The sequence below is a fragment of the Kogia breviceps genome, chromosome 14 (assembly GCF_026419965.1).
Source record: "Kogia breviceps isolate mKogBre1 chromosome 14, mKogBre1 haplotype 1, whole genome shotgun sequence".
Taxonomy (NCBI): Eukaryota; Metazoa; Chordata; class Mammalia; order Artiodactyla; family Physeteridae; genus Kogia; species Kogia breviceps.
Window position 1 is genome coordinate 62878564 of NC_081323.1, and position 23715 is coordinate 62902278.

A 23715-nucleotide genomic window follows, 5' to 3' on the forward strand; every position below is an offset into this window, starting at 1 on the left:
CGAGTGCAGAGGTTGGAATTGGACAGATTTGGACTCAGATTCCAGTTGTGTCTTTACACTTCCTCTCCTTGAGCCTGTTAGTAGGCCTGTAAAAGGGACTCAGAGATAGCTTCCATAGAGGTGCCCCGCGGCACCAAGGAGACAGTGTACCCGGAGCGCTTAGCTGGTGGGAGCGCTTAGCTGGTGGGCGCTAGAATTATCATCGAGTCCTCGAGCTCCCAAGCTCCCTGAGGGCAGGGCCACGTGGGCGGGTCACCCTGCCATCCTCATGTGACCAAGCTCACGCCTGTCCCTGCGCCTTTGCACATGCCTTGTGCCTTGTGGAGTGTTCCCCTCCACAGAGCAGCACGCTGGCTCCCTCCCTTCCTTGGGCCTCTGCTGTCATGTCGTCCCCCAGAGAGGCCTTCCCAGAGCACCCCAGGAAGTGGCACCCTCCCACCACCCGTCTGTGTACCGTACTGGCCTTTCCTTCTGGCATGTCTTGTCACCGTGACTGCTCCATGCTGCTTTGTTTGTCCCCCCTCTGGGGAGGAGGCCTGCCTGCTGCATGTAGAGACTTTGGTCTCCTCTGTTCACCCTCTGCACACAGTGCCAAGAGCAGGGCTTGGACTTTGTAGGTGCTCAGTAAGTTCGCATCGACCCAATGAATTTTGAATCTTCCTTGGTGACACCAGGAGAGGGACACCTCAGACATGCCTCCTCATCAGCACCTTAGGAGGCCCAGTCTCTCACTGTGTGACCCGCAGGTTTCATGCTGTCACAGGTGTCATGGGGAAGCCAGGGCCTGGACCTCCTAGTCATGTCCTTGTGATGCCCACGTGACTTCTCTGGGTCACAAAAGACAGGGAGGGTCTATTTTTTATCCCATCTCTTCTGAACAGAGTGGCTTCTGGTGTCTGACCCAGAAGCTGAGGAGGAGCCCCCATGATTCCCCTCCTTCTCTTTCTTCCCCTGGTACCTGGGCTGTGGGCTTTTATCTCCTCTGTAGCAGCCTGAGGGCAGCATGGGTCCTGGGACCTATTTCTTGCCTCAGGGTCTTTGGTGGGCCTCTTTGTGCCCCGGCATCCTGAGTATAAGGGGTCTGAGGGACCTGCCTATTTATTTGTGTCCTCTTCCTCCCCCATTTCTCCCTTCTTTCCAATTTATTTGTACCCCAACAGTGTGGGGTAGTGTTTCTTAGGTGTGTGTAAAGGACTAAACAAGATAGCGCCAGTATGGGCTTTGAACAGAGCTTGGCAAGTAGAAGCATTCAAATTTTAGCTAAAAAAAAAAGAAACCAAAAACCATACTTCTTCCCAAAAGAGGACTTGAAGCAGCATATTAAAACAGATTGAAAAAAATAGAGTGAGATGGGTTATATGTAAAGTGGCACCAGGTGGAAACACAGGTTGGTGATCAGAGGGAGAGTTGGGACACGTCGTGGTGGCCACAGGGCCACGTGGTACTCACTGGACTTGTAACTTTGGCTGTGAGCTTCCTCACAGCCAGTCCCAAGAGGGACATAAAGTTCACAGCGTTCCTTAGGGAAAAAAAATAAAACTGGCTCTCCAGGAGAAATTCACAAGTTCCTGGTCTTCAGATCTGAGTGTTATGGTAAACAGTCCACTGTGGGTGGACAGTGACAAGTTTTTGATGTAGATGGGAAACTTGGGTGCTTACTGATTTTAAAGGGGTGATTTTCCATCAGTGAATGCTTTCCAACGTTGAAGATGTCAGGAGAGTCACTGCTATAGGTAATTATGGACTGTGAATTGGAGAGACCCCACCCCCCTTCAGAGTCTATGGGAGTCAGCGCAGGAAAACCAAATCTCTTCGTGAGCTTGAATATTTCTGTGTCGCTATGGAGTCAGTTGTCATGTGATCTGCTGTCTGATCTGAGGTTGATAAACAGCCATAACTGGGACCATACTCTTGTTCAAAACAGTTGCTGTCCTGTAGTAGAGACTTGGAAAAGCGCTTAGAAATTACCAGCCTGTTTCTTCTGTAGCGGCTGATTATATTCACTAAGGAAACGCCTCCCCAGTTATTCTCATCCTGCTCTGCCTTTGGGTTTTGTGTGGCTAATGAGAGTGATTGACTGAGCCCACTGGATCTCTTAGACTGTATAGGAATTATTTTTGAAAGGGAAAAGGGAACTTGTCTAGACAAGTGGCCCTAAATAGCACATAATCCAGACCGGTGTGGGGCGGTGTAGCAGGCGGGATCTGCCGGTTAATTTGGACTTGGCTTTCTTCCTTAGGTGAACTGAGACAAGCCATCGTGGCCATGATGACCAGGAAGGATGAGCTGGAAGAAGAGAACAGGTATCGAGAGCTCTGTGCTTGAGGGGCAGTCTACCGTGGACCCTCTACATCTGGGGCAGAGAGAATATCACCGTGAAGGAAGTTTTGCTTTATTGGCAGAGTTGTGACCAGTGATTTCTTGTTTTTTTGGTCTGGGATGTACCACTTTAGCATATATACTGTGGCTTGAGTGTTAGCAAGGAATGAAAACCGTATGATCTTCTCACTATCTTAGAACAAACAGAATTTGTAAAGCCATCTTTTTTATTTTTTAATTCTCTTTTTAAAAAAACAGCCTTTTAGATAGAATTCATGTATTATTCACCTATTTAAAGTACTCAATTCAGTGGGTTTTAGTATATTCACAGATATGTGCGACCATCACCAGAATTTTAGAGCATTTTCACTACCTCAAAAAGAAGCTCCATCCCCATAGCTATCACCATGTGACCCTCCTTAAGTAGTGGGTAACCTTTTAATTCAGAGTCTACCCGTCGTGTTCCAATCACTAGAATACTTAAAATTTTCTCAAGTCAGGGACACATTGGGCAAGATGGCATTTGGAGTCTTTTGACTTCCCCAAAAGCCTAGTTGCAGGCACCGAGAGGCCAAAGGGTTTTATTCATTTTGATTCCCTGTTGAAACCCGGGCTAGATACCGGCCAGGTGTTAGCCATGCTGCTACTGCTTAGCTGCCCAGACGTGAGCTGCTCCACTGCCAGAGCCTTGTCTTGGCTACAGGGTGGTCGGTAGAGGGGTTTGCCTGCAGTTATCTGCCGAGGCTCTGCGAGCATGACAGGCTGCCCCCCTGGGGGCCAGGGGACGGGTGTGTGTGTGAGTGTGTGTGTACGCTCATGTCACCCTCTTATTCTTGTACTCAGAGCAGGAATTGTGTCCCTAGTGACATGCAGTTGTGCGTCTCCTTTTTAAGCCTCGATTTGGGCCCTGCTTGACAAGCTTCTCCCTCATCCTTTATGGAAACATATAAAAGCAAATAAGCGTGATTTGGAAAACAGAAGAGTTTTTTAAAAGAGGAATCTTCAGACCGGGCTATTTTCCAATGAAAATAAATTCCAGTGACAGGCTGTAGACATCGTAGGATGCTTTTTCCTCGATCCAGCTGGGGCCATTATCTTGGAAAAAGCCATAGGTTTTGTCTTACCTTGTAAAGAACAGTCATCACTGTCTGGTAATTTCTTCTCCTTCCCAGCGAGAGAAAAATATCACACTGTGTTTGTGTTGGGGGGTTTCCAGGCCCCAAGAGGGGAATTTTCTCAAAAGTTTCCAGTAACACACGTCTTGCGGGGGGGGGGGGGGGTTCAGTGAGCAGTGCGGGTGGGCAGGTTCAGACACTTTTGCTTATGTTCTGATGTCACGTGGCAGGTGTCCTCTAGATTTAGGATGTAGCTGCACCAAAGTTAGTAAATGTTCTATAGAAATAGCCATTTGAGGTCCAACGACGTAGATGGTCAGAAGAACCCTGCTTGGCTCATTTCTACGTGGTAACTTGTGGTTATTTCTGGAAGAGCTTCTGTCTTCTCTGCTGTTTAAGACCAAGGATGACAGATACGCAAGTGAATGTGTTCCGGAGGTTAACACACTCCAAATATAATATAAAGCACGTTCTATGCAATGTCAAATTGTATAGCTCCATGAGATACTCTATATGCTCAGTTAACCTGGAGGTGGTGATGGACCAGGGGTAAGGTGCGTTTTGTGCCAGAGGAGAAATGAGACTCCTGTTGTCTGTCACATAACCAGATCCTGTCTTCTGCTTTTGTGGTTTAGGTTGTTCTTTTGGCCTGTCCTGGCATCCTTTCCTTTGTTGAATCTCCTACGCAGTGCGGCTGTGACAGAATGTCTTTGTTGAATGTGCTGCATCTCTGCGTGGGATGTCTTGAAGGGGGCTTGCCTGGGATTGGCTCAGCTCATTGTTTTCCCTTGATTTAAGCTGCCCACAGGCTCTCAGGGCCACAGAGCCAGGCCACAGATGGTTCCCCGGGGACTCATCCTAATTGTGCTTCAGAGGCTCTTGAGCAGAGTTTGGTATCTCCTCAAGTCAGTTTGTATGAGACGAACTTGAACTGCAGTTTACGCAGAGCCTGGTGGAAGATGAATGAACTAAGATCTGACTCCATGGGCTCCGGGTTGACAGCAGGTGGGCCTCCTCTTCCCAGGTCACTGCGGAACCTGCTCGACGGTGAGATGGAGCACTCGGCCGCGCTCCGCCAAGAGGTCGACACCTTGAAACGGAAGGTGGCCGAACAGGAGGAGCGGCACGTCACAAAGATCCAGGCGTTGGCAAGGTAGGGGAGCGCAGAGGGACGGCGGGGGGGCTTTGTTCAAACCCCCAAAGCACACCTTTCATCAGTACTTTTTAACCAAAATAAAAGTGACCAATGGAAATAAAATTTATGCATCTGAAATTTTAACTTACTACATTATATATTGAATAGTATGTATGCACATGGTTCAATATCCAAAAGGTACAAATGGTTCAACTCCGCCACCTCCAGCCACCTGGTTCGCCCCTGGAAGTGGGCAGTGTTGCCGTCCCAGAGATGCTCTGTGCGTTCCGTGAGCAGATGCGTACATTCGGACGCACGAACTTTTTCTTCTTTTCACTTCCCTCCCCTCCTTCCTTTCTGCCTTGATCCAAATGGTCATGTATCCTACACCCCCCTCCCTCCACAGCTTAGAGATTGTTCTGCGCTGGGTACACGGAGCTGCCATCTTTCTAACAGCTCCCGATACCTCATGGCCCGCCTGCACCAGGATTCATTTGGCTGGCACGCCGACAGCCAGGCATCCCAGTTGTTTCTAACCATTTGCCTCTTCTAATAATAATAACTTTCGCATTTGTGATTTTGTCCCAATATGACTCTGTTTGCCAGAGAAATTCTTGGAAGTAGAATTGCTGGGTCAAAGCGCAGTGCCTTTCTGAGTTGGACAGAGGTCATCAAGCTGCCCTCCAGGGAGGCTGGGCCTCACCCAGCACAGCCCTGCCCCCCCGGGGCAGATCCAACTTTGGGGTCTTTGATAAAATCACAGGTGAAAGCTGCGCTGGCAGACTATTTTTCATTTGCATTCCCCTAATGCAGAGTACGTTTGAACCTCTTTTCATTTGAGCCGTCTTATTATATTTCCTTTTCTGTGACTTTGGTTATATCTTATTAAAACTGTAAAGCACCCGCCCCCCGCCAAGCTCCAACTCCCATAATAACATGCATTTTTACTGAATTTGTTCACATGCAAACGTATTTTTATGTACTGTACTTAAAATCTCCAGCCTGTCACTTCTAAGGCCACCTCCCTCCACCACTGAAGCTTCATGGTCACCATTTCTATATGCCTGAATGTGGCATTTCATTGAGTTAATGCACCGTATTAAAATCATCATTTCTGATTGCTGGACACTTGAGTTCCAGTTTTTTTCCCCCATTTTAGGAAAATAAGCAGTTTATCAGGTCGTTCTTGAAAACTACTTTAAAATTAGACCGGGAGATAAACCTGACCTGTGGATGTGCAGGGGAGCCCAGGGTTAAGTAAACCGACAGAAGCAGCATTTACCATCCTCGTGCTGTCAGCGGATGTGAGTGGCACTCATGTCATTGTTACATACATGTAACTGAAAGTTGGCACCGTGATCCCATATTTAATTTTAATTTGAACTTTTCTCTCCTTTGTTCACGTTTGAAAATGACATCTCAAGAGCATCGCAGACTGTTCAGCAACTATGATAAATACAGTCCCAGGTGCCTAACTTGGCATTTTCTCAACCGGACCCGCATCTTACCTGGCCGTGCTAGGGTTCTGTGGTGTAATTGTGTTTTATGTTCTCATAAAGACTGAAGTCTGTGGAGACTGGGGTTCTGAATCATCGAAGAAAGACAGACTTCTGTCCCCTGTCATTTGTATTGTGTTAGGAGCCAGCTCAGCCTCGGGTCCCTGCTCCATTGCTTTTGCAAATTGTGCGTTTTGGGTGAACTGCTTCCCTGCCACAAGCATGCGTTTCCTCATTTATGAAATGGAGAGGATGATCTTATCCCCCTGCGCGGGCCCAGTGAGAAGGAGTGTGTGTGAAAGTACATAAGGCGCTGGGCAGCGATGTGTTATTGGAGTGTGTTTTACAGTAAATGTATTTTGAGTATATGATAATTTTTGGGTAAATTTTATTTAGCCCATGAATGGAATAGAAAAAAATAACTTCTTAACTGAGCAAGTTTGTAATCTGAAGTCTCCCCATTTAAGCAGTGGGTAGCTGAGCTTTTAAGGTGCCTGAATGTTTGCAGTTTGCAGGTAGAAGGAACATGTATAAGGCAGGCAAACACTTCAGAAGGAGAAAACAGGAAGAAAGCAAACGGAGCAGTGTGATGTGTAAGTTCTGAAAAAGTCAACTGCTGATGTGTTGCACATAGACTTGACCTCTGCCAACTGTCAGAACTTTCTCTGGGCTTCTGGCTGCAGGAGGAGCAGCTGTCAGTGTTGTCAGGTGGTGGACCCGCTTGGTCAGTTGTGGCTTGAGGGCTGGGGGGTACTGTCACCGAAGGGACACAGGCAGGATGTGCAGGGTCACAGGCTGGAGGTGAGGCCCGCATGCGTGCACCAGGGCTGCTCTGTTCTAGGTCCCCACGTGTCCAAGTGGCAGGTTTCATAATGTGGGTGGTTTAGCCTAGTGGTTGGTGGCACGGATTCTGGCGTTGGATCCTGCGGGTCCGATCTTGGCTCTGCTGCTTAGTAGCTGTGGGACCTCGAGCAGGTTACTTAACTTCTCTGTCTCTGTTTCCTTGGCTATGAAATGAGGATAAGAGAAGTCTTCACCTCATAGAGTGGTTAAACGATAAAATGACAGACCATATGTCAGCTCCATGAATGTGTTTCATAAATGCTCAAAAATGTTAACTATCATTATCATTTTTCTCTAGTATAATAATTATATTACTAAGAAACCTTGCCTAATCAATAGTTGTATTTTAACGGCAGTGGTGCAGAAAGAATTAAGAATTAGGCTATTTCCGACTCAAGAAAGTGAAATTATTTTTGCCGTGAGTATGCTAATGCTAAGAAGCGTGTTTGGGTGTATGTGGGGCTTTCTGGCTCTGAGTGTAGAATTGTAAAAATGGGAACATCCCTGAGCAAACCTAGCGTTTCATTACACATTCATTTTGCTCAAAGTTAATGGCTTTCCTTTCGTGCTATCGTGGCTCAACAAAGAGCAAGGTCATATAACCAGCCCAGTGCCTTTGTGGCACCAAGCAGCTGCTCCTTGCTGGGTGGAGGCATTGTAATCACTTGCTGTTCAGGGTCCGTAAGTCTCATTCCCTGAATAATTGATTGCCTTATTTCCTGTGGAATTAAGAATACTCAAGCTAAACAACAAGGTCCTATGGTATAAGCACAGGGAACTATATTCAATATCCTGTGATAAACAGGCTGTTAAATGGAAAAGAATAGGAAAAAGAATATATGTATAACTGAATCACTTTGCTGTTTAGCAGAAACTAACACAACATTATAAATCAACTATATATACTTCAATTAAAAAAAAGAGAAAGCTCGGGCTTCCCTGGTGGCGCAGTGGTTGAGAGTCCTCCTGCCAATGCAGGGGACACGGGTTCGTGCCCCGGTCCGGGATGATCCCACATGCCGTGGAGCGGCTGAGCCCGTGAGCCATGGCCGCTGAGCCTGCGCGTCAGGAGCCTGTGCTCCGCAAAGGGAGAGGCCACAGCAGTGAGAGGCCCACGTACCACCAAAAAAAAAAAAAAAAAAAAAAAAAGAGAGAAAGCTCAAGCTATGAGACAGGTGTTAGCAGAAAGCAAACGCACATTTACTGAAGCAGAAGTACCTTTGAGGGAGGCAAGTGGACAGGGTTGTGGGCTTATTGCAGGGACATTTTCTGCTTCTGCTCTTTGTATTATTTACCCCTGGCTGTGTAACAAATTATCTCCAAACTTGACAGCTTAAAACAGTGAATGTTGAGGATGCTTTACAGTTTCTGTGAGTGAAGAATGTGGGAATGGTGCAGTTTCTCATAAGGTTGTAGTCAAGCTGTTGGCCAGAGCTGCGGTCATCTGAAGGCTTGACTGGGGCTGGAGGGTCAACTTTCCAGCTCCCTCACATGGCTGTTGGCAGGAGGCCTCAGTTCCCTGCCATGTGGGCTGCTCTACAGTGCTGCTCACAGCCTAGCGGCTGGCTTCCCAGAGTGAGTAACCCAAGAGCAAGGGAACGCACCCGACATGGAAGCCACCACAGTGGCTTTTGTATCCAATCTCAGAAATGACACATATCACATCTGCTATATTCTGTTGTCACACAGCTCAACCCTGGTTCAACGTGGGAGGGGTCTACACGTGGATGGAATACCAAGAAGCAGGGGTCATTGGGGGCCACCTTGGAGGCTGCCTATCACACCCACCCTGGGACAAACACTACCCCAGTCTTCCTTGGCCGGCTTATTCTTCTCCCCACTCTGTCCCTGTGGTTTGGCAGGAATGACCCCACCACTGCCCCACCTGAGCTCCAGAGCAGGGCGGATGATGCCGGCCTGGTCAGTCAGCTTGTTCCATCCCTTGGCTACCATGATTGGGTCACAGGATGGTGTGTGGCCAAGCTGATCTGATAAGAGCCAATTCTAGCATTCTTGGGAGGATGTGTTGGAAGGCAGGGGTTGCTGGCAGCTGTCCTTGCTGCCGTGTGGGAAGATCCTGACCCCACATGGTGACAACACAGTGGTGGAGGGGGGCAGGGAGGAACCAACAGGTCCTAATGATACTGTTTGAGCTCCTGGATCCCGTCCTCCCTGAAGCTGCTTTTCCTCTGGACTTGTCAGTTATGTGAGCCAATAAATTCCTTTTGTTACTTGAGCCAGGTGTGACTGGTCTTCTCTCTGTTACAGTCCTGAGCCCCGACTAACCAGGCTGCCTTGTGTGGTTATTAGGGGGTCAGAGCGAGTTGTTCTCTCTGTGCACGAGTAGAATCGCTCCCTCAGTTACCAACTTGCCAGGGCCGTGATGCGACCTCTTTGTTGTGATTACCGGGGGGGTGAGGAAGGTGTCTTGAGGAGAACCCGCTGGATCATTCCACAGAGCACTGCTCAGGGCCTCTCCTGCCTGTGTCTCATGTCAGAACCAGCCCTTCCGAGCACCCTTTTGTCACAGCTTTTCTCCTCCTGAGGCATTCTACTAGATGTGTGACTGGGGTCATTCACTCCCTCTTCTGAGACTCTGGTTCTTCCTCTTTAAAAGTTTGAAAGGGGGGGGTAGTGGGTGTGGGGCCCTCTCCACACCTCGTGTGCAGAGACGTTAAGCGGGATGCTGTGCACGTGTCTTGGTCACTGCTTGTGTGGGAGGGCCGTGTCTCATCCTCAGCAGGGGAAGCAGCGCAGACTTCTGGCTCTGCCACTCAGTAATTTCTCAAATCTCCGGTTACAACCGGGGCATAATAATCTTAACTAATATTCATGCTTTTGGTGGCAGAAACCCAAACCAAATTAGCTCGGGTCCTCAGGGGAATTTTGCGTTGCTGGCACTGGTCCCTGGACCTGGGTGTTCCCGTGAGGTCAGTGCTCTTCCCCCACTGCTCTTGGCTCTGTGTTAATGTCAGTCTTAGTGCCTCTGCACTCAGCAGCAGAGATGACCTGTGTGACACCAAGCCCCCTGCAGGATCCAGAGAGAAGAGACTCTTTCTCCAATGTCCATATGTAACATTTTAGGAAGACTCTTCCCTGGGCGTGTCGTGGCCAGGAGTGAGCAGAGGCCATGACTGACAGCCTTGCCAGATCCCCAGGGCAGGTGGGGGGCAGATGAATCCTGTCTGTTATGCTTTCTCATAGGATCATGGGGAAGGTTTCACGAGCTTATGCTCCTAAAGCACTCGGCGCAGCTCGAAAATTATCATAAGTGCTCAGTGGGCATTCCCTGATTTCTTCTTCCTAGCTGCTGCCTTGGCCAGGCATGGCGAGGGATGCTGAGGCTTGGCCAGAATCTCGTGGGTCCTTCACTTGACCCATTTTCCCCTGCAACGAGCATCTTGGAGCCTTTGACCACTGGCCTTCATTTACCTTCAGCCCCTCCTGGTGTTATTTTTCCAGCCCTACCGGCCCAGCACGTGTCCCTTTGTTTATTTGTCCCTGTTGGGCTGCCAAGCAGTGATCTGATGTGACAGTGTTCTGCATGTGAGACAGAACTGGTTTGCACAATCTGTAAGTGAGGCTGGACCAAGGACCTTGGGAGCCCTGCTCATACCACTCCATCCAGCCCCCTGGGAGGCCTGCCTTTATTGGCTTTCTATGAAGGTTTTAAATCTCTGTTTCTGCCCTAAGGCTCAGTCTCTTGTCTTTTTTTAAAAAAAATTATTGGAGAAAGATGAAGACTGCTTTTTGTGAAAAAGAACAATAAACATCTTGTGTCCATCTAAAGACATAGATTATGTTTTTAATCACAAGAGGCAAATGGTCAAAGTTGAGAAAGTCAAACATGGAGGTTACTGGCTTGAATTCTGAGCCTGTCGTGGGTTAGGGATGGCATTTGGAACCAAGGGTTGGTTCTTTTCATTGCCAACTCCCAGTTGGAATACATTCTCTGACAGGGAAAGCCAATAGTAGGTTTCATCCTGTTGCCAACTCTGGGAGTGGCTGACTGGGGTTTTGGGTTGAGAAGGATTCTGGGGTCTCATCTGGGCTCAACAGGAGGGAGTGCTGTTATTGATTGGTGATGTCTGTCATGGACAAGAATTTGCCATCCTTACTCTAGTGCTGGTGGAGCAGTGGCAACTGCTGGGATAAAGTCCCAAAGCCAAGAGGGCAGAGTCATACATGAGACTGAAAAAGGAAGAATTTGTCATTCTTTTATGATGTCCCATTGTTCAGTTCTGTCTCATGAAAGAAACATGCTCTGGAGGACTGTTTCAAACCCATTACGTAAAACAACAAAACTGCAGCAAAGGTGAGTAGAGATCAGAAATAAGGTCCAATTTTTGTCTATATATATTTCAAAAAAGTAGCACTTGGTTTGTTTTCTGATTCTAAAAGCCCATGGTTGAGAACTGAGAGTTGGGAAGTTGCTATAGTGGACATTGTATTGTTTCCTGAAAAGCCCTACCCTACATTTTTCCCACACTGGAGAATCTTCCATGGCTTGGTTTTTCAATTTTTTTCCTCTTGGTTGGTGGTAGGGGTTGAACTCTCCCAAACACCAAGGGTCAGCCCTGATGTGTCTAATCTGGTCAAGATAATTCCATCTCCTTTCTGAAATGATTGGTTCAGGTAACCATGGCTTGACCCAGCTAGGTGTGGTGATTGGACTTGGTTCAGGAAATGGGCACGTGACCTAATTCTGGAGATGTGGTTGAGGTTTGCTAGGGCTTTGGAAGAAGATTGTCCCTTGGTTGTTGGATGGCTGGAGTGGCTCCCTTTAGAACATGTGCTGTGAGGGTGTAGAGGCTGGAACTGCTGTAGCCATTTTACCCCCAGGAGGGAGACAGCCTGAGGGTGAAGCTTATGCTACAGCTTGGAATGGAGAGGAGGGGTGAGAGAACTGGTTCTTCCTTATAATAGCAAAGGGCTGTTAGATCAACCTCCCCTGGAAGCCAGATTTTCCCCTTGTGTTGGCCAGTAAATCCCCTTTGCTAGTTAAGCCTTTTTTTTTTTTTTTTAAATTTTTTTTTTGTGTGGTACGCGGGCCTCTCACTGTTGTGGCCTCTCCCGTTGCGGAGCACAGGCTCCGGACGCGCAGGCTCAGCGGCCATGGCTCACGGGCCCAGCCGCTCCGCGGCATGTGGGATCTTCCCGGACCGGGGCACAAACCCGCGTCCCCTGCATCGGCAGGCAGATTCTCAACCACTGCGCCACCAGGGAAGCCCAAGTTAAGCCATTTTGATTCGGGTTTTCTGTTTCTTGCTTCATCAGGAACACTCACTGACACAGAAGGCTTTGCCCACCATCTCCTGCCCCACCACTGGCTAGGTCTCATCCCTCTGTGGCTGTCCGTCCATGGGAATCAGTGTCCTCCTATAGTTGTATTATTGTCAGTTGTGTGTCTGTATTGTGTTTGCTTTTAGGCTGTAAGCTCCACGAGGTCAAGGACCATGCCGTTGTGCTTTACCTTGTTTGTCTTCCTTGTCCCTGGCATCACACCTGGCACACAGTAGGTGCTCTGTAATAGTGGTTAAATGAGAGAGTGCAGGGACCATGGGACCAGTGACAGTGCCACATGGTCTGAGTCTCACTGAGGAGCGTCAGCTCTTGGGTCACCTGACAGCTCTCCTCCTGTTAGTGTCTTCCCTCAGCACAGAACGGTCACACTGAGCTTAGCTTCAGATCTGTCAGTGGTTGTCATTTGCTGCACAGTGATGTTCTGGTCAAGCTTGGTGACTTGTGGCTTTCTGGAAACCCCTCAGCCATCTCCTTAAATCTTATCGATTAAGATAGGTAGGTTGTGTGAGATCTCTCAGTATGAAGTGATGGAAACCCGCTGAAAACTGGCTTGTGAAAAGGTGCTCTTGATTGGCTTGTATAACTGAAAATTTCGGAGAAGAGCTAGCTCTCTGCCCAGCTGGACCCAGGGGCTTGGGTGGGGGGTGGTGGTGCCTGCGGGACCTGCTTCCTTCCGTGTCTCCCCTTTCTTTCCTTCGCTCACAGCTTCATTCTCAGGCATGCTCTTCTCTTGTGGTGACAAGAGGGCCCCCTGGCAGCACTAGGCATAAATCCCGTCGGCCTGGCACCCAGTGGAAGGAGAGCATGTCTTCCCGAAAGCTGGGGAGAAAGTCCCAGGATTTACTCTCAGTCCCCCAGCGGGATGTGTTACTTTTGCTGCCGGGCCTGGGTCACGTGCCCATTGGAGCCAGGAGGTGGCTCGCTTTTCCTCACCTAGCCACGCAGAGCAAGAACAAGCGATGGGCGTTTCCTCAAAAGGACAGTCGGGGAGCATGTCCCATCAGATGGGGGTGAGTGGTGGGGAGGCAGAGCGTGGGCGACCCCTGCGGTGGGCTCAGCTCTTCGTCACATTTGGAGACTGTAGGTTTCCAGAAGTAGAGGTCTTGTCGTTCTTGGGCCAGCCCTCCCGTGAGTGATGGTGAAATCTGGGCTTCAGATCCTCCCAGTGTCTCTGCGTGTCTTTCCTTGGTGGGATGTAATTTGGCCTCGTTAGCAAGCGCCTAGTCCAGCCACTTTGGCATCGTTAGACATTAAGTTCTCAATTTTAGCCCAGTATCCCTTTAAAAAAACCCAACCCCTTTACTATCCTGAAATGAAATTCATAGCTAACATACCCTACCTGCACAAATAATTTAAAAAATCAGTATAACACCCTAACTCTAATATGAACGAGAAATAATAGGAAAGTAGATTACAAATACATATTGGTTGGGCATGAGCTTTGCTAGAAAATCATGATGCAGTTAAGTGCTCATACTTACTTAAAATGCGTAAGTTTGGATTTAAAGGCGGTGAGATCAGAAGTCACTCTTTAGAAGTAGTACAGAAAATGAAAGAGCAGAGCATAGATGGACCCCAGGGTAAAAACTGGTTTATTCAGTGTATAGTTAATGAATTCAAGGACAGGCTCAGATTACAAACAAGCTTTTCACCCACGTAATGGGCCATCAGGACCATTGAAAGCATGGCAGGATGTAGTTTGCTCTTGGTTGTGTGCAAGTGTCTCGTCTTTCAGGACAGTTCCGTAGCCTTAGTTCTCTCAGTGCTGGCAGCACATCACTGTGGTGACTGAAAGCATCTCGACACTTTGGCCTTGCTTAGGCTTGGCTGTGCCTTACAGTCAGTCACCCGGGGAGCTTTACGACTGTGTCCACTCCCCGCGAGAATCACCGCTTTAGCCCTCTCTGCAGTGTTCTCATCTTCCGGTTTGTAAACGTACCTTCAGCATTTTGTGTTCGAGAGCCTTGTGGTCCACGTTCACGTGGCCCCTCTTTTAGAATCCTGGTCCGGGGGCCGCACCGTGACCACACGGAATTATCCGTTGAGCTCCTGGTGTCCTGGCCCACCGTGCCCTTCCTGTCCCTCACTTTTCCTTGGGTGCGAAGCGGCCTTCCCCAAGGTGGTCGGCTCTCTCGCTCGGCTGAGCCTCGCCGGCTCAGTTGTGCTATTCGTCATTCTTCCGCACGCCCGCGTCAGCAGCTGGCGGGTCCTCGGTGACTTAACGCCAGAGCAGCCAAGGAGAGCGGAGTGCATGGGGTGGGACTGGCGTGTGGGGACAGGGGTGAGGGCAAGACGCGCCTGTCAGGGCAGGAGACAACATAGCACCCGGGGAGGAGCTGGTTTCCTGAAGTTTAATGCTGCCAGGATCCAGGGAAAGATGGTTGGTTAGTTAATACTCATTTGTTCATTGGTTGATTCACTCATCAAACACCTATTCTGTGTGAAGCTGGATCAGTCAGAGAAACCAGAGACAGCTGACTAACCTCTAGGTGCTGAAAATCAGGGGAGGACTGTCTAAACACAGACTTTAACCTTTTGGCCAGTAATTCCCTGTGCTCCGGTTGAGGTGGCCATTCTTGGAAGGAAGAATGGGGCAAGCCTGGACTTGAGTCCCGCTTGTGGAGGCTGGGACTAGAGTAAGGTGGGTGAGGCCCCTGGGGTGCAAGGAAAGGCAGGTGCTCACTCTCTGAGGGCCCTGCGAGTGCTCCTTCCACTTCCAGGTGTGTGATCTCAGCTGGTCATTTCACCCCTGATGCTTCTCATCTAGAAAACTGCAACATAGTAATCTCTCCCTTCTCGATACTATCAATATGCAAGAGATAATGCATGAGAAGAGCTACGCACAGCCAGCACCCTTCATAAGTACTTAGGAAAAGCCAGCTGTGACTTATTACCGGTTTGCGCAAGTAAATTATTCCTCCATTCAAGGCTGCAAAGAGTCACTTTCGGGAGTTAATCTAGCCCGCCATTGCTCGGCTGTAACTAACTATCTAATAAAGAATTCTCTGGGCTGAGGAGCTAAATGCCTTATTTAGACGTGGCTATAGATACATTGCAGTCACCAGGGGAGCTTTTTTAAAAAAAAATTTTAAATTATTAATTTATTTTTGGCTGCGTTGGGTCTTTGTTGCTGTGCACGGGCTTTCTCTAGCTGCGGTGAGCGGGGGCTACTCTTTGTTGCGGTGCGTGGGCTTCTCATTGCAGTGGCTTCTCTTGTTGCGGAGCACGGGCTCTAGGCACGTGGGATTCAGTAGTTGTGGCACGTGGGCTCAGTAGTTGTGGCTCGTGGGCTCTAAAGTGCAGGCTCAGTAGTTGTGGCGCACGGGCTTAGTTGCTCCACAGCATGTGGGATCCTCCCAGACCACGGCTCGAACCGTGTCCCCTGCCTTGGCAGGCAGATTCTTAACCACTGCGCTACCAAGGAAGTCCCAGGGGAGCTTTTAAAACTGCTACGACCAGGCCACCGTCCAGACCAATTAGATCAGAATCTCTGGAGGAAAGACCCAGACTGCTCAGGTGCAGCTGAAGTTGACAGCCCGTGGCTCAGAGCAGCGCGTCTCAAACCGTAACGTGTCCACCAGGCACCTGTGGGTCATGGTGGACCTTGGACTCCGATTCTGCAGGCCTGGGCAGGGCCTGAGAGCGAGTATTTGTAACAGGCTCCCGGGTGGTGCTGATGCTGCCCGAGGCCACGCGCCGCTATGAGCGTCCAGGGCTCTCACAGATGCTGGTGATGATCTGAAAGGGGAATTTCAGTGGTTCGAAACCCCTGGGCTCTTAGAACGATGTGAAGGCACTTGTGATTTTTTTTAAATCTCAGAACCAAGTTTGGAGTTAGTTTTTGTTTGTTGGCTTGTTTGAAGAAGACAAAGCATGCCATGGTCCACTATAAGAATTAGCAGTATTAACATTTGTCATTTTTGCTTTTGATTTTATTTATTTATTTATTTTTATTTATTTATTTATTTTTTGTGGTATGCGGGCCTCTCACTGCTGTGGCCTCTCCCGTTGCGGAGCACAGGCTCCGGACGCGCAGGCTCAGCGGCCATGGCTCACGGGCTTAGTTGCTCCGCGGCATGTGGGATCTTCCCGGACCAGGGCACGAACCCGTGACCCCTGCATCGGCAGGCGGATTCTCAACCACTGCGCCACCAGGGAAGCCCTGATTTTATTTTTAACTGAACTATAAAGAACATGCAGGCTTGCTTTTTGTGGGTTTTGGAGGATCTGCATGTGGGCTTTTAACACGAGCCCCTTGCTTGCCCACTGTCAGGTTGAATGCCTTTTGGTTAAGATGCCCACAAGGGGAATTCTGGGATGGAATTCAGTCATGACTGGCCAGTGTGAGATTTCTTGAGAAAGCTCTTGTTTCTGTGCTTAAAAAAATTACTTCTGGGACTTCCCTGGTGGTGCAGTGGTTAAGAATCCTCCTGCCAATGCATGGGACACGGGTTTGATCCCTGGCTGGGAAGATCCCACCTGCTGCGGAGCAACTAAGCCCTTGAGCCACAACTACTGAGCCTGTGCTCTAGAACCCACGAGCCACAGCTACTGAAGCCTGCGTGTGTAGAGCCCATGGTCGGAAACAAGAGAAGCCACCGCAATGAGAAGCCCACGCACGGCAGCAGAGACCCAGCGCAGCCAAAAATAAATAAATAAATAAATAAATTTAAAAAACGTTGGAAAAGATAACTTTAAAAAAATTACTTTTAAGTTGTAAAAGTAACATAACAACTTGAAACGGAAAAGAGAGTCCCAAATCTCACGACCCTAGCATGACAGTTATTTCTATTCTTAGTTCACTTAAGTACAATTTTTACGTAGTTATACCACCATTAGTGTGTCCATGCAATTTTCTTTTTATAGAAGCATAGTTGATTTACAATGTTGTGTTAGTTTCTGGTGTACAGCAAAGTTATAAATTATATATATATATATATATATATACACACACACACACACACACACACATGCATATATATATTCTTTTTCAGATTCTTTTCCATTATACCTTATAACAAGATATTGAATATAGTAGGACCTTGTTATTTATTTATTTTATATGTAGTGGTGTGTATCTGTTAATCCCAAGCTCCTAATTTAGCTGCGCTCCCCCCCCCAACTTTCCCTTTTGGTAACCATAAGTTTGTTTTCTATGTCTGTGAGTCTGTTTCTGTTTCATAAATAAGTTCATTCATGCCTTATTAAATTAAATTAATTTATATATTTTTGGGCACATCATGCAGCATGCGGGGTCTTAGTTCTCCAACCAGGGATTGAACCTGTGCCCCCTGCAGTGGAAGCGTGGAGTCTTAACCACTGGACAGCCAGGGAAGTCCCTCTGTCATATTTCAGATTCCACATAAAAGTGATATCATATGATATTTGTCTTTCTCTGTCTGACTCACTTCACTTAGTATGATAATCTCTAGGTCCATCCACTGTTTCTGCAAATGGCATTATTTCATTCTTTTCTTATGACTAAGTAATATTCTATTGTGTATATATATATACCACATCGTTATCCATTCATCTGTCGATGGACATTTAGGTTGCTTCCATGTCTTGGCTATGGTAAATAGTGCTGCAGTGAAAATTAGGGTGCATGTATCTTTTCAAATTAGAGTTTTCTTCAGATATATGCCCAGGAGTGGGATTACTGGTTCATATGGTAGCTCTATTTTTAGTTTTTTAAGGAACCTCTGTACTGTTTTCCATAGTGGCTGCACCAGTTTACATCCCCACCAACAGTGTAGGAGGGTTTATACAGGCAATTTTTATTTTGTTTATAATATTTTCTTGTGTTTCCCTGTAGAGATTTTTACCCTTAGAATATAAAAGAAATGCACAAATTACAATCCTTAAGTCTGGGAAGAACAGAAAAGTTTAAAGAAGAAAATCACTTGGACACAATTACTGTTAATGTGTTTTATTCCAGTTGATTTTATGTGTACATTCATTTTACATAATTCAGATCATTCTGAATCCATAAGTTGATGGTCTGCTTTGAAAACCAGTAAAATATAAGTAAATATAAGTAAAATATCCTCATGCTATTCACTTATGTGGATATTACTTTTGATGGCCGTGTAGAATTACATGTTGGGTTACGTCCTTGTTTCTCACACCATTTCCTTTTCTTACCATTTCCCCCCTTCCCCTCTTTTTAGAATTAGTATTTCCATGAACATATTTTTTTGTCCACTCCTTCCTTTATTAAAAAAAACTCTTGAGCTGGATTTCTAGAAGTGGGATTCTCATTTTAGAAAGTATGAGTATCTGTAAAGACTCTTGATTCATATTGCCAAAATCCTTTCCAAGAAGAGGTGACTTGATCCCCCCCCTCCCCCATCTGTCTACGGAGGGCCTGCTTCCTTGGCATTTTTAACGGCTGTGTAGCACACCACAGTTTACTTTGCAGTTTTCATGTGGGTTAGTGTTGAGGCTGCTTCTAGTTTTCTGAGATTGTAGGTGAAGGCTCAGATGATATCCCCTTGTCTGTAGCTCATGCTGCCTCTGTCACTTTCTTTCCTCAGGCTGTATTCCAGGACTGAGGTCATGGGGCAAAGGATACAAAGGCTTTAATGGCACAAGTTATGTGGTTCTGGCTCCAGGGTGAGGCAGGAGGACCCGCCCACTAGAGCTTTATCTGGTTCCATCTTCATTCATCACCACTTGGCTTCTGCTTTTGTGGCTGTGGAAGGTGCGGGTATCCTTGGCATATGAGTGATTTCCCAGCTGATTTTTCTTTTGGGAGCAGAGACGCGGGAATCCCTCACAGGCCAGAGAATGGAAATGCCAAATGCATTCATGCCTGAACTTAGAACCATGAACGCTGGAGAGCCGTATACATTCCTTCATGACCCTTTCAGAAGTTTGTGACCGGTGTCAGTTTTCTAGACGTTTTTTCCAAACGAAAATGATGGGCAGGAACGGACAGAGGAACAGGAGCCCTGCGCCATCTCTTAAAGCAATCACGCACAAAGGAGAAAGCCACGTGCTTGTTTATTTTCTCGAATGCTTCTCGAATCCAATCAAAGACTCAGGTTTTGTTGACGAACTAAAATTTTTAGGGAGTAAGCAGCAAGGTGTATTTGCATGCACATCTGCATTTTGAAGCATGTGCCACTGTGGAATGGTTCAGCGTCAGAGCCATTAGTAGTCGGTGCCAGATGTTCCCCACAAAATGTGCGCCAGACACGGAATTGGGTGGTTCATCAAGATGTGAAAAATAGGCAGCTGTTGAGGGAAAAGGGAGATGGTTGTGTCTGAAATGTTTCTTTAGCCCATCACTTTTCTCCATCAAAGCACAGAAGCAGGAGGAGATAAAAAATTACCCAAACTAATCAATGTGATAGAACTCTCATTAAAAGGTTATGATAATTGTCTGCTGGGGAGGGAAACGTGTTTACCATTCATCAATGCTCCATTTGCTGTCTTTTCTAACGAGAGGTAGGTAGGAAAGTCTAGACGAGTAAACACAAATAACAGAATGGCTTTGAGGGATAACAGAAGAGCCCAGGAAAGGAGTCCAACGAGGGGAGAGATGATGCTACCAAGCAAACGTCGGTGTTCGTGTTACTAGAGAGAAATGGGTAAAATTAAACAGCTGGACCTCACTGATCCCGGGAGCTGGGGCCCTTTGCTCAGTTTAACGCCCTGGCTTCTTCCTCTTTGCCTTGGAAGAGGCAGAGTTGGTAAGCTGGTTCTCCGTAGAAAATAATTTTTCAAACCTTGCCTTTCCGGTACGATTCACAAGGTGGCAATTTCCATGTCACTGAACATGAAGTCTGGGTCTTAAATATAGCCAGCATGTGCATGCCCTGCAGGCGGTGACAGTGGCAATGACATCAGTGCTAAGCAACTTCTTGTTATTTTGGAGCCGGGGAGGGGAGCAGCAGGAAGCTCAGCGGAGGGGAGATATTCTTGGCAGCAGCAGTAATGCACTTTAAAGAGAGACAACTGTCAAGCCTAGTGGCTCTGGAAGTTTGCAAAGTTTATTTGTTCCGCGAGCTAACAAAAGTTCACCGAGTTTGTCCCGGGTGCCATACGCAGACAAGGCACAGACACAGACATGTGAGATGCTCACCTACCATCACGCGGCTCACGCCAAACAGCCATCACAAAGACGTTTTATTTTAAGCAGAACTGTTTCTTCAAATGCAGTCTTTCTTGGAAGCTCCAAATGTAACCTTGCTGAGAGCTGAGCTGCACGGTCGGAGCGGAGGGCGGGGGTCCTGGAACACCACCTGCTGAACTACTAAACCCCCATGTGAGCCGCACCGAAAAGGCAGTTTAGAAACGATCAGCTAGCGTGGAACAGGTTTTCCTTTGAGTTCGTTTCTCTCGTTTCTGGTAACGTGGAATAAGGAGTTGTTAGGGCTGAACTAAACCCACAGATGGTCCCTGCAGCTCTTCTCCATCTTGTGAGGCTGTTTCTTTTCCCAAGGTGGTTTTGCTAGGAGTGGAGTTAACTGTGTCTTATGAAATATTCTTGTTTTCCTCCTCATTCAGTCATTGGTCTGTCAAATCTCATAGTGCAATCTCTCCTCTTCCCCCCATTCTTTTTTTTTTTTGTAGCGTTTATCATCTTCTGATATGTTACTTATTACAGTCAGGTGTTACTGCATTTTTCTCTTATGCTGTAGGCCTTGTGGGGGCAGGGACTTTTGTCCCATCTGTTCACAGATGGATCTATCTTGGGGGCCTGTGCAATGCCTGGCTCATAATAGAGCTCAGAAATTTGACAGATGAACAAATGCGTATTTGTCAATTACATCTCTGTTGTTGCTCTGCTGTGTTTCTGGCTTAAGTTTCTAAGGTCCTTTATGGTCTAAGATGGCTGCTAGAGCACTAGCCATTACATCTACATTCTTAGCAGTAAGAAGGGTGAAGCAGGGGAAGGGTAAAAAGAGTGTGTGCCAACTGCTTTTAAGGAGGTTACCTGCAAGTGACTCAAAATAATTTCCCTACATTTCAGTGGCCTGTACTTATTCTGTTAGGGATGCTGAGAAATGTGTTTTTGTTTTTTTAATAGGATACATTGTCACCCTAAATAAAACAGAAGAAGGGAAGAACAGGGATTTTGGAAGGTAAATAGCGGTCTGTGTTCAGTGCCTTGCACACCATAAGCTCTCACAGAACTAAACTAAACATAGAAAACCACACTTCTGTTGTTACGTGGAGTGACGAGGTAGCTTAAGTTTTGTTCTGTGGTCATCAGTATATCAGACTGACCCCGTGGTGATTAACAAACCAGCTTTTCAGTCAGAAGGACCTTGGCTCAAATCCCTGTATGAGCTGTGTGACCTTTGGCAAGTTATTTTAGCTCTCTGAGCCTCAATTTAAAAAAATCTATAAGTTGGGGATAATATAGAACCTCCTCAAGGCTGATAGAGAGGATTAAGTGATACAATGCAGGTAAAGAAACATGGCCTGGTGTCTGAAGCCTGGAAAGTTAATAAATGGAGGTTGTTATATGTCATCCCAAGACTTTTATCACTGTCCTCGGTCAAGTATGTTTTCTAGATGTCATCCACAGATGACAAAGACATGATCTCTGTGTTCCAGAAGCTCACAGAAGGGCATTCCGGGAAGAGAGAACAGTTTGTGCAAAGGGAGAGAGGCAGGAAGCAGGAGGACATGCTGAGAAAGCTTCATGTAGCTGCAGCGCAGCGTCCTGGAGTCCGGGGTACATGTGGGGAATGACTAAGGAAGGGTCTTGAAAGGCAACTTGGGGACAGAGTCCAAAGGTCCCAGTGGCGTTTGGTCAGTGGGGAACTAAGGAAGTCCTTTAAGGAGGAGGGTAATGCATCAGATCTGTTCTGTGGACAGTTCCCCCTCCTGGACTCCACAGAGAGGTGGATGGAAGAAGGCTGGTCTTGGATGGGAGAGTCTGGGCTCCAGGTGCTTTGAGCCATTGATTCAAGCAAGAGACGATGCTGGTCACATCTAAGCAGGGCCAGCAATTCCAGAGAGAAGATGTGGCGGGTGAGACAGAGGGTTGAATCAGCACTGGCTAGTGTGATGCTAGTTGTCCCTTTCTTGGGTTAGAGTCTGTTTTCCCAGTTGACTTTGGTACGTGGGGGTGAAGGGAGGATAAACAGGATGTAAATGAAGTACTTCACATGCCCAGCGTAGCTTTTCAAGGTAGAAACTAGATCCAACCCAGGTCCTCGCTGGCACCAATATTTTTACTGCAGACATTTACTACATTCCGGAACCTGTGCATCTTTGTTAACCTGAAGCCGTTAAGTGGCAGGTCTTTTGAAGAGTGAGTCAGCATTGCAACTTTAAAAACCTGCATCCGGTGCCCAGGAATGACAGCTCATGAGCTAATTATTGCCCATCAATCACATCTTGAGATCACGTGTGCAAACCTGCATCCCTTTGTGATTACCATGGTCACAGGGTCAGCTGGCCCCAAGCTTTCGAGAAGGAGGTTGTCCCTGGGTCACCAGTGGGGGGTCAGACTGTGATTTTGGTTCATTTGTGCAGATTGGGGCTAATTTGTTTTGGCTGCTTTATCTGAAATAGAAATTGCTCAGCAAAGACAAGAGATGTGGTCATTTAACAAACAGATGTGCTGGGATGGGGAGCATGAGGCGGGATGTGACCTGGCTTTTCCTCCAGGTTCATTGCTAAGGGGGATAGGACCTTGGCCTTGAGAGGACCTTAACCAGGCCAAGATGTCTTTTCCCCCTCTGCCACCTGGCCATAGAGTGAAACTTTTAATAACGGATTGCTTATGTTGCTTATGTAACATTTTTAAAGGCATCTTTCAAATACATACTAAAGTAGACGGAGGAGTATAACAAACCCCCATGCACTCATCACCCAGCCTTTGCACTTATCCACATTTTATCACTTTTGTTTCCACCCCGTCCCACTGTCTGCTTTGTTTTTTGCTAGAGTACTTCAAACTAAATCCTAGATATTATGTCACCAGTAAATGATTCATTACATAGGAGTCTCTAACAGATACGGATTAAAAAAAAAACAAAAACATAACCACATAGAACGCTATTATCACACTTAACTAAAATGAGCCCCGATCCCTTGGTATCATCTAGTTTGTAAGTTCAGAGGTCCTCGGGTTGTCTCAGAGTTCTACAGCAGCTTTGTCTGAATTAATTCAGAATTCACTTTCTAAAGTGTAAATCAGCTCCTGTCTTTCCCATGCTTAAGAGCCTCTGTTGCACACAGAAGAAAAAATCCACACTCCTTCCCGCGGCTGAAGCCTTGCGCCGTCTGACCTGCACCTCCCGCTTCCTGCCGAGGAGCTGCGCTGTTCCTCCTGGAGCATCATACCCCCAGGTCTTTGTGTGGCTGTTCCTGCCCCTCATCTCTGAAGAGAGGGCCTCCCCCTTCCTCCCCCAGGCATCTTCTCTCACCCTGTTCCTCACACTAACTGTTGTTGTACGTTTCTCTGTGTTTTTGTTGGGTACACACCTTCCGCTCATGGGTGCCGGTTCCCCGAGGGCCGGGGCCAGCCCTACTTGGC

The 23715-nt window shown here is 47.3% G+C and overlaps 1 protein-coding gene across 3 annotated transcripts in view; it reads left to right on the forward strand.

Annotated features, from left to right (window-relative positions):
* The window catches only part of SNX29 (sorting nexin 29), a 545210-nt gene that overhangs the window by 127976 nt on the left and 393519 nt on the right, over positions 1 to 23715 (forward strand). For all 3 annotated transcript variants that reach the window (XR_010836418.1, XM_067012531.1, XM_059038667.2), the window contains exons 12-13: positions 2240 to 2303; positions 4459 to 4587. Coding sequence is in view for 2 of the 3 variants with exons in the window: in XM_067012531.1 (XP_066868632.1) it covers positions 2240 to 2303; positions 4459 to 4587 (193 nt within the window). In the remaining variant the exon portion in view is untranslated. The remainder of the gene's footprint in view (positions 1 to 2239; positions 2304 to 4458; positions 4588 to 23715) is intronic.